At 45.0% G+C, this 10070-nt stretch overlaps 1 protein-coding gene across 1 annotated transcript; it reads right to left on the reverse strand.

Moving 5' to 3' along the window:
- Positions 1-6512: 6512 nt before the first annotated feature.
- SLC39A2 (solute carrier family 39 member 2) lies at positions 6513-9099 on the reverse strand. Its single transcript, XM_012465900.2, has 4 exons — positions 8834-9099; positions 8523-8653; positions 8232-8282; positions 6513-7442 (listed from the first exon to the last, which is right to left on the reverse strand). Exons 1-4 carry the CDS (start codon positions 8946-8948, stop codon positions 6810-6812), a joined length of 930 nt encoding a protein of 309 aa, XP_012321323.1. The 5' UTR covers positions 8949-9099; the 3' UTR covers positions 6513-6809.
- Positions 9100-10070: the final 971 nt, after the last annotated feature.

The raw sequence follows: 10070 nt of genomic DNA on the forward strand, positions 1-10070 counted from the left end.
CTGTTTGGGTTTGGCAGGAGATCAAACAGTAGAAGAGCCAACTTTTTCCCCTGGTTTGTGCTTATTGGGTCCCTGCAGGTTGGCTGTATCCCTCCACTGAAGGCCACAGTCCTTACCGGCTGGCCCTCTCTAGTTTCTGACAACTGCTCCTTTCTCCTTAGTCTAGGTAATAGCATTGTTTTTATTCAGTCCCAGGGTGGTGCCCCGTGATTTGTTGCTCTGTTCAAACCCACACATTCCTAAATATTCCCTTTATTAATCTCAGCTCAATCATCTAATGTACTATCTACTTTCTTCTGGGATCCTTTCATATAGCTTGGGGAGATGGTAAGGAAAAGTAAGGAGGGAGAAGAAAATCTACACACTGAAGTTTTCTTAGAATCACAGAAACATGGGCTTGAAACCCAGCTAGGATATGATCTAATTTTTTAAGCTTTTCTGAATGCCAGTTTCCTTGGACTTACTGTAGAAGTAATGTCTACCTGCTGGGGTTATGAAACATTGAGTCAGTCAGGTACATTTGGGCATTTGTCCATCCATTTACATTCCAAACCCCCAGATATTGTGGATTGCCTAAGAAAATTATTGCTTTCTAAGAGTTTTAAATTGTCTTTCACAAGAACTAGAGGCAAGAAATGAGTTTGTAGCTGTGTGGTATTTAGCATTCTATACACAGGGGATCATCCCCTTCTTTCATTATTTTATTTTATTTTAGTTCTATTTTTTTTGAGACAGAGTCTCACTCTGTCACCCAGGCTGGAGTGCAGTGGCGCGATCTCGGCTCAGGGCAACCTCTGCCTCCTGGGTTCAAGCACTTCTCCTGCCTCAGCCTCCCAAGTAGCTGGGACAAAGGTGCATGCCACTATGCCTGGCTAATTTTTGTATTTTTAGTAGAGATGGGGTTTCACCATGTTGACCAGGCTGGTCTTGAACTCCTGATCTCGTGATCTGCCTGCCTCGGCCTCCCAAAGTGCTGGGATTACAGATGTGAGCCACCACACCTGGCCCCCTCCTTTCTTTAAATAAGCACCTGGTTTGGTGTCATTCTCAATGATAATGTATGTGAAAGCAATACTATAGTGTTCCTGGATCAAATAAAGGATCAGGCTGCTATTTCTTGTGGCCCAATAATGAAATGCAGATGAACTGCGGAGAAAGAAAGTTTTTATTTCTGTAACTGGTTACAGGGAGGCCTGGAAATTGTCTTTCAGACCAACTCAAAATTACAAAATTTTTCAGAGTTTATATACTTTCTAAGCTATAGAAAGTGGTTTTATAATCAGCTATAGAGCTTTAACAGGGCTAGGCATGGTAGCTCATGCCTGTAATCCCAGCACTTTGGCAGGCCAAGAAGGGTGAATCACCTGACGTCAGGAGTTCGAGACGTGTAAGTGTGCATTCATCTAAAGACATAAGTGATTAATTTCTTTTAATCTATAACTAAGGTTTGAGTCCTGAAGACCTACTTCTGGAGCCTCAGGAAGTTTGCTTAATCTAAATGGGTCTAGGTGCTGGGGTGATTACCCTTATCTTGCCTCCTGCTAAATCACAGAGGTTTGGAGAGTTCCTTCAGATATCCAATAAACTTGTTTGCGAAGGCCTGTAACTATGTTATTGGTATGTGTTCCAAAGTTATGGGAGATTCCTACAATTCTGATATATCTTACTGTATGTTATCAGTAATAATTATAATTGTCATGTTAAATTATTGTGTGCCACAGAGGTAACAGATTTCCTTGTCAGTTGTGTCTCTTTCTTTTTCTTTTGAGACAGAGTCTCACTCTTGTCACCCAGACTGGAGTGTAATGGCATGATCTTGGCTCACTGCAACCTCTGCCTCCTGGGTTCAAGCACTTCTCTGGCCTCAGCCTTCCAAATAGCTGGAATCACACGCATGTGTCACCATGCCTGGCTAATTTTTGTATTTTTAGTAGAGACAGGGTTTTGCCATGTTGGCCAGGCTGGTCTTGACTTCCTGACCTCCTGATCTGCCCGCCTCAGTCTCCCAAAGTGCTGGGATTCAGGCATGAGCCACCACAGCTGGCCATCAATTGTGTCTTTAACTATGGCTACCCTAAAACATTTTGTTATCTGTAAACAATTTTCGTCTTGTTTTGATCCTCTTTAGAATGTGGTTTTATAATCAGCTATAAAGCTCTAACAGGGCTGGGTGCAGTAGCTCATGCCTGTAAATCCCAGCACTTTAGGAGGCCAAGAACGGTGGATCACCTGATGTCAGGAGTTTGAGACCAGCCTGGCCAACATGGTGAAATCCCATCTCTACCAAAAATACAAAAATTAGCCAGGCATGGTGGCATGCACCTGTAGTCCCAGCTATTCAAGAGGCTGTGACTTGTTTGTGAAGACCCTCAATAAAACTTGTTTAATCCTAAATGGGTCCTGTTAATCATTTTTTGGTTATTTTGTCATGCTTTAAGTTTTGCCAGGAAAGGCGTAGGCAAAACTCTCGATGGGCTTTTGTTACATTACAGCCTTTGTATAAGGACACTGGCTTTTAACATTTAACTTAACCACCCAGTCAGTACTAAAACATTTGTGATAGAGGCCTGCGTTAGTGAAGCCTGGCTTGCCACAATCCCCACAGTCAATTTGTGCATGATTTCTATCATGCTTGTATTTTGTTTATCATGAGAATCATAGGGAGATGGGACATTGTAATCTTTCTGGCTACTTCCTGCTGAGAGAGGGTCATTGTTATGAAGCACCAAGTGCAGCACTGGAGTGGAAGAGGTCCATTTGTTCCCAGTAGCCCTGAATGTTTTTCCTTGATTCTGATGTCACTGTCTCGGCTCACTGCAACCTCTGCCTCCTGGGTTTGAGCAATTCTCCTGCCTCAGCCTCCTGAGTAGCTGGGACTACAGGTGCATGCCACCATGCCTGGCTAATTTTTGTATTTTTGGTAGAGATGGGATTTCACCATGTTGGCCAGGCTGGTCTCAAACTCCTGACATCAGGTGATCCACCGTTCTTGGCCTCCTAAAGTGCTGGGATTTACAGGCATGAGCTACTGCACCCAGCCCTGTTAGAGCTTTATAGCTGATTATAAAACCACATTCTAAAGAGGATCAAAACAAGACGAAAATTGTTTACAGATAACAAAATGTTTTAGGGTAGCCATAGTTAAAGACACAATTGATGGCCAGCTGTGGTGGCTCATGCCTGTAATCCCAGCACTTTGGGAGACTGAGGCGGGCAGATCAGGAGGTCAGGAAATCAAGACCAGCCTGGCCAACATGGCAAAACCCTGTCTCTACTAAAAATACAAAAATTAGCCAGGCATGGTAGCACATGCCTGTGATTCCAGCTATTTGGAAGGCTGAGGCCGGAGAAGTGCTTGAACCCAGGAGGCGGAGGTTGCAGTGAGCCGAGATCATGCCACTACACTCCAGCCTGGGTGACAAGAGTGAGACTCTGTCTCAAAAGAAAAAGAAAGAGACACAACTGACAAGGAAATCTGTTACCTCTGTGGCACACAATAATTTAACATGACAATTATAATTATTACTGATAACATACAGTAAGATATATCAGAATTGTAGGAATCTCCCATAACTTTGGAACATATTCCAATAACATAATTACACAAATATAGCCCAAAGAAAGCCAAACACTATTTCATATTTGACAATGCTTCCTGTATAATTTTCATACCAAGTAAGCCAAATTTCACCTTTACATCAGTGAATACATTACTATTCATGTCAAACCCAATTCTTAATAAATCTTTATAGACATATTTACCCAATTTTAATGTTTGATCATAAGGTAAGATTTTTATAGACTTTTTATAACACTTTACAAATTTTGTTAGAGAGCCAGTTAGTGCTCTAAGAGAAACCCATTGTGCTTTTATTTCAATGCTCAACTTACAGGAAAACTGGATGATACCCCTCTAACTTTAGCCAATATGCTTATACACAGAGTTTTCTCTACAATTAACCTTCTACAACTTGCTTAAACCTTTATTGTATCCAACTTAAAACAATCTTTTAACCTTTTAATCTAGGTAAAAATTCACATTCTCATGCTTCCTTATAATATTTTGCCAAAAAAAGTATATTTTACTTTACTTACACACCTTGCATGTAAATTGTTTCTTCAATAGTCCCAAATACATGCTACACTGTTAACTCTTAGCAACCTTTACTTTTGGTGAAAACCTTGGTAAGTTTGGGATTTTAACTATGTACTAGGTATGGAGCCTAGGACCTAGAGAGAAGTGCAGATAAAGTCTGACTTATTCCAGCATCTAACTCCATGTGTCCCAGGCCTTACCTAGCTGTAAAGCAGGGGTGAGTACCCTTACCTTTTTTTTGAGACAGAATTTCACCCTTGTAGCCCAGGCTGGAGTGCAATAGCAGGATCTCAACTCACCGCAACTTTTGCCTCCCAAATTCAAGCGATTCTTCTGCCTCAGCCTCCTGAGTAGCTGGGATTACAGGCATGTGCCACCACATTCTGCTATTTTTTTTTTTTTTAATATTTTTAATAGAGACTGGTTTCTCCATGTTGGTCAGGCTGATCTTGAACTCCAGACCTCAGGTGATCCATCCGCCTTGGCCTCCCAAAGTGCTGAGATTACAGGTGTGAGCCACCGTACTTAGCCTTTTTTAGCTTTTAATACTTAACCACTCAGTCAATAGTGAAACAGTTTTGATGGAGTCCTGCATTAGTGAAACTTGGCCTGCTACAGTGGTACCTGGCACATAGCAGTTGTTCAATGTAGAAACTATTATGATAGAAACTACTACACACTGGACAACTGTTCTGAGTGTATTACATGTTACTGCTTTTTTTTTTTTTTGGAGACGGAGTTTTGCTCTTGTTACCCAGGCTGGAGTGCAATGTCGCAATCTCGGCTCACCGCAACCTCCGCCTTCTGGGTTCAGGCAATTCTCCTGCCTCAGCCTCCTGAGTAGCTGGGATTACAGGCACGTGCCACCGTGCCCAGCTAAGTTTTTGTATTTTTAGTAGAGACGGGGTTTCACCATGTTGACCAGGATGGTCTCGATCTCTTGACCTCGTGATCCACCTGCCTCGGCCTCCCAACGTGCTGGGATTACAGGCGTGAGCCACCGCGCCCAGCCCCATGTTACTGCATTTTAACACTAAATAGAAAACAATACTATGGTGCTTTAGGGAAATGATTTCCTGTGTTAGACATATCTATCTATCTCTCTATCTATCTATCATTTTTGCCTGAAGCTTGCCTTCTCGCTGATCTCTGGGTGTGTAAACTGGGCTTGTGAGGAGGCTTGTATTTCTTACTTTGTAGGGAGGGGAACAGTATCAAAAGGAGACAGAGACTGAGAAGAATGAATATCCGTGTTAAGACTACTTGGACTTTCATGCTAAAAATACTAGGAAGGACCAACTTGTGCAGCTAATTGAACTCACAGAGCACACTTTCTCTTTCCCCATTTCTCCACTAAGTTTGAGATATTCCTCCAACTCATGAGCTGGGGGCTACGCAATAGCTATCCTGTTCCTACTCAATTTCAGCTAACCTGCTTTCGTATTTGTCCTCAGCAGTTTTTTGTTTTTTTTTTTTTAGATGGAGTCTCACTCTGTCGCCCAAGCTGGAGTGCAGTGGCGCGGTCTCGGCTCACTGAAACCTCTTCCTCCCGGCTTCAAGAGATTCTTCTGCTTCAGCCTCCAAGTAGCTGGGACTACGGGCATGTGCCATCAAGCCCAGATAATTTTTCTATTTTTAGTAGAGATGGGGTTTCACCATATTGGCCAGGCTGTCCTTGAACTCCTGACCTTGTGATCTGCCTGCCTCAGCCTCCCAAAGTGCTGGGATTACAGGCGCGAGCCACCGTGCCCAGTCATCCTCAGCAGTTTTTAAGAGAAGCAACACATTGTAGGGGTTACTCAGATGGAAAGGCAATTGGTAAGGCAAACACAAAGAAAGCCAATAAATCCTGTGAGAGCCAAGTAATTGCCCCAGGCCTTTATTTTAATATCTGGCACCTTTCTCCTCTCCAAACACCCTGCTTTTTAATCCCTCAACACAAGGCGGCTGGAAGGAGATAGAAGCTCAAAGAAGAGCAACAGTGTCCCTGAGGCCACACAGGGCTCAGTGTGAAGAAATAGAAACCTGATGGAGACAGGCTCCATTCCGTCTGATCTCCATTTAGCCTGGACGTGTCATGGGTGGCTGATAGTAGGAACTGGGAGTGGGGTGGGTGTGTTAAATGTAGGAACATAATCAATCCACATCATTTCAGTTTCTAACTTTCTTTCCTTTTAAATGCTGGGAACTGGCTCATTTTCTGAACTACAGCGGGTAAGGTGGGAGGGGGTTGTTGGAATTTTAGCAAGGTTCCATGTCTGGAGCTGTGGCTGGCAACTGACAGAATGGCTAGGGGTTCTAATTCCAGAAGAAAATACTGCATTCAACATTCATTCTTCCCATTCCCTATTCCACCGCTTCATGTGCCAGGTAGCTTCTAGGCAACCCGGAGAAATAAAATCCAAGACGGCTGAAGGAGGGTAAAATGGGCATTTTATTACACACAATAGCATAAATGGACAAGAACAAAACCTGAAGGGTCTCTGTACCAATGCTCCAATTCATAGCTGCTCAACCTAAATATCTTTTTCTCAGTCCTGGGTGAGAAATGGGATCTCAAGTAAAGAAAAGCTGGGGTCCAGTCCCAGTCCTATTGAATGTTATTTAGTCTCAGTAAAGAAATGTCTGAGGGCCAAAGCCATTTGGGAGGTGTCCCTGGGGATAGAGAGGTCATCACATCGTAAGTAGGCCCATCAGAAAAGCCAGGACCCTCTCAGGCCCATAAGGCAATAAAGGCCATGAAGGCAAAACCAGCGGCTACACAGCTCCACTTAGTTAGAGGGGCCTCAGGACTAGCTAGCTCCCGTGGAAGAATTTCTAGGAAGGTGACATACAGGAAGGTGCCAGCTGCCACACCCTCTAATACAGACTGGGCTAAGCCCCACCCTCCTTCAGAGTCCCCTCCAGTCACAGCCAGCCCTATGGCTAGACCTAGGGGGGACATGAGAGCTAATAATAGTATGGAGAACACGGCCCATCGTGATCTAGTACCTAACTGCACCAGCCGCATTCCTACACCAAATACCACAAGCCCCTTATGAGCCAGGACCGCAAGGCAGAGCTGCACAGTAGCTGCTACTGTCGGCTGCAGCCCCACAGCTAGCCCTTCAAACACTGAGTGAAAGGAGAGTGAGAGCAAGAGGACAAGGGCTCGCAGGGGACTCTTTGAGGGTGAGGGTATATGTCCATGGCTGTGGAGTTCGAAGATATGAGCCCCACCGCATTCTTCGTCCTGCACTGTTGATCCTCCAGCAGCCCCAGGACAGTACTGCAATGCCAGTGACTCCAAAAAGAAGACGAAAAAGAAGCCCAGGGAGATGATGAGCTCTCCATAGGGATACTCCGTCTAGGAATAAAAAGGAGGGCTGTGAGATGAAAAGGAAGAATAGGCAATGCATTGGATGGACATAGAATTGGGAGATTGAAGAGAATGAGAAAATGTGGTAACAGAACACAAAGAAGAACAGGGGAAATAAAGCTAAGAGTAGACATGGACATGCAACAACAAGAACCCCAGAGCGGGCCGGACACAGTGGCTCACGCCTGTCTGTAATCGCAGCATTTTGGGGCACCAAGGTGGGCAGATCACTGGAGGTCAGGAGATCAAGACCAGCCTGGCCAGTATCGTGAAACCCCGTCTCTACAACAAATACAAAAACTAGCTGGGTGTGGTGGCACGTGCCTGTAATCCCAACTACTCAGGAGGATGAGGCAGGAGAACTGCTAGAACCCGGAAGGCAGAGGTTGCAGTGAGCCGAGATTGCATCACTGCACTCCAGCCTGGGTGACAAAGAGGACATTTTGTCTCAGAAAACAAACAAAAACAACAACAACAACAACAAAAGACTGCCAGAGGGACTAAGGGACACAATCTCAATAGAGTTAAAAATATGGGAAACTCATGTGAGGTGTATCAGAGGATCTAGGGAAAGAATGAAAGAGTAAAGCAAGAGCTTTTTGGGGGTTCTATAAACTCAGAGGGATTGAGTTTGCTCCCCTTTTCCTCTACAATTTCTGAGCTAGGGAGCAGAAGGGATTCTTGGTACTCCTCATGTATTCCTCCCAAGGGTCTGGATATGAAAGGCCTCTCTGGTTCTCCTCACCCTCCAGATAGGGGATGGTGAGAGGTACTTACATGAGCTGAATTGGCATCATCAGAAGAATTTCCCTCACTTGCTGATCTGTTCTAAGGAGAGAACAGCAGAAATTAGACTTGGGGTGGAGCAGTGAAGCTTCCTGTCCTGTCCCTTCAGCAATTCTGTTTTCCTTAAAGCCTAATCTGACTTGCTTTCATCATTCCACACAAGAGCTTCATCTTCCCTATTGTTCCACCCATGTCCTTGGCTCCATCCCTTCCCTGCTCTCTTCTCTTTGCTGTTTATCCTTTTGGCCTCAGAGGCCCGCAGCTTGGCATCTTTGCTCTCACCTGCACAATGAACTTCTGGATCTGTGATTCAATTTCTTCCAGCGCTTCAGCAGTCATGTGCATGAACCCTGCTCCCAGGAAAACACCAGCAGAAATACAGCCCAGGAGTCTGAGGACCCGCCGGTGATGACCTAATAAAAAGCAGAAGTTACAACCCACCTGGCACTGAGGAGACAGACAAAGGTGAGTAAAGAGCAGCAGGCAGCACTCAATATCCCAAGGTTGGGGGTGGTAAGAGAAACAGAGCAAGGTATCAGGACAGGGTTGAGGTGAGACTCAGGCTATGGAACAAAGATGGGGTAGAGCTGTACCTCCGGCTGCATCAGTCTGGAACCATTTGAAGCAGATAGGAATAAGGCCACAGCCCAGAGTGAGAGCTAGCAGGGCAAACAGGCAGCCAAGTTTTACTCCTAGTAGTTGCTCCATCTCTGGGGTATGGTGTAAGCCCAGGAGTCAGAATGACAAGGGAGTTGTCCTCTTTGGAGCAGGACAACTTCAGTGTTAGGTGGTCAACACTGGAGTGTCCACTCTTGCGAGTTTCAGGAGGCTGTTGGTATCTTCTGTGTTGCTTCTCCTTGTGCAGCATTGCAGAGCTGATGGGTCCTGCCCCAGCTTCCAGCCCTCCCACTGATGGAGGCCCCTCCCCTGGCTCCGCCTTCCTGAGCCCGGAAACCAGAAACTCCAGACTCCCTGTCAGGCACAGCCCAGTGGCGTCTTCTCCTCCTCCTCAATGCCATGACTAATCCAAGGGCTATGGATAGTTTCAGTTCATGTGCCTAGGGTTGGTCTAATCCAAAATAGGAAAGTCTATGGTAGCTGCTTCCCAGCTATTTTGTATTGGGGACGATCTGGTCCTGTCTCACTCAGGACATTTGATCTAAGCCTTCCATACCCTCTCCACCCCATCCCAAGTCTTATAGGTTGCAATGCTGATACTTGAACCACCCCATTTTATTTGGGGCCACCTGGAGTACGTTTTCTTGTAACCCCAGAAAAATAGCTCCAGGCATGGAAATGTCTAGTGGTAAACTGATTTATTTTTTCTTTCTCTTTTGATTGGACTGGTTTTGAGAGGAATGTTATTTCTGGTATTATATTGATACTGTCACAATTTCTGATTGTGCCTGTTTCCTGCTAAGAACTGTGGAAAAAAAGACATTTAAGTTTTAAGACAAAGGAAGCTGCCCTAACCCTGAAACAGCAAGGCCTAGGGGAAAACAAATGAACTGAGTAAATGGGAGGATTCTACCTGGATATAGAGGGATGGGGGGTAGAAGATTCAGTTCTGATGGGAATCATTCTTGATGGAAATGTATGGGAGATTTCCCATACATACTCTAGGGTAGCTGAGGGACCCTGGGAAAAACAGAAGGGAAGGCAGTAGTAAAAGACAGTCTGGGCAGTTGCTGATTCCCCTATTCAGGTGGCCCACATAACAACCCTGAGACCTGTTGAGCCAGTTCTCAGAGCTCTGGAGGCAGCTTTCCTTGCTACTCCAGATTATCTTCCTAGGGAAGTCCTGGCCTCTGGTAGAAGCACTATTCTTAC

The sequence above is a fragment of the Aotus nancymaae genome, unplaced genomic scaffold (genome assembly GCF_030222135.1).
Source record: "Aotus nancymaae isolate 86718 unplaced genomic scaffold, 86718_ANA_hifiasm-v0.15.2.pri h1tg000011l, whole genome shotgun sequence".
NCBI classification, from domain to species: domain Eukaryota; kingdom Metazoa; phylum Chordata; class Mammalia; order Primates; family Aotidae; genus Aotus; species Aotus nancymaae.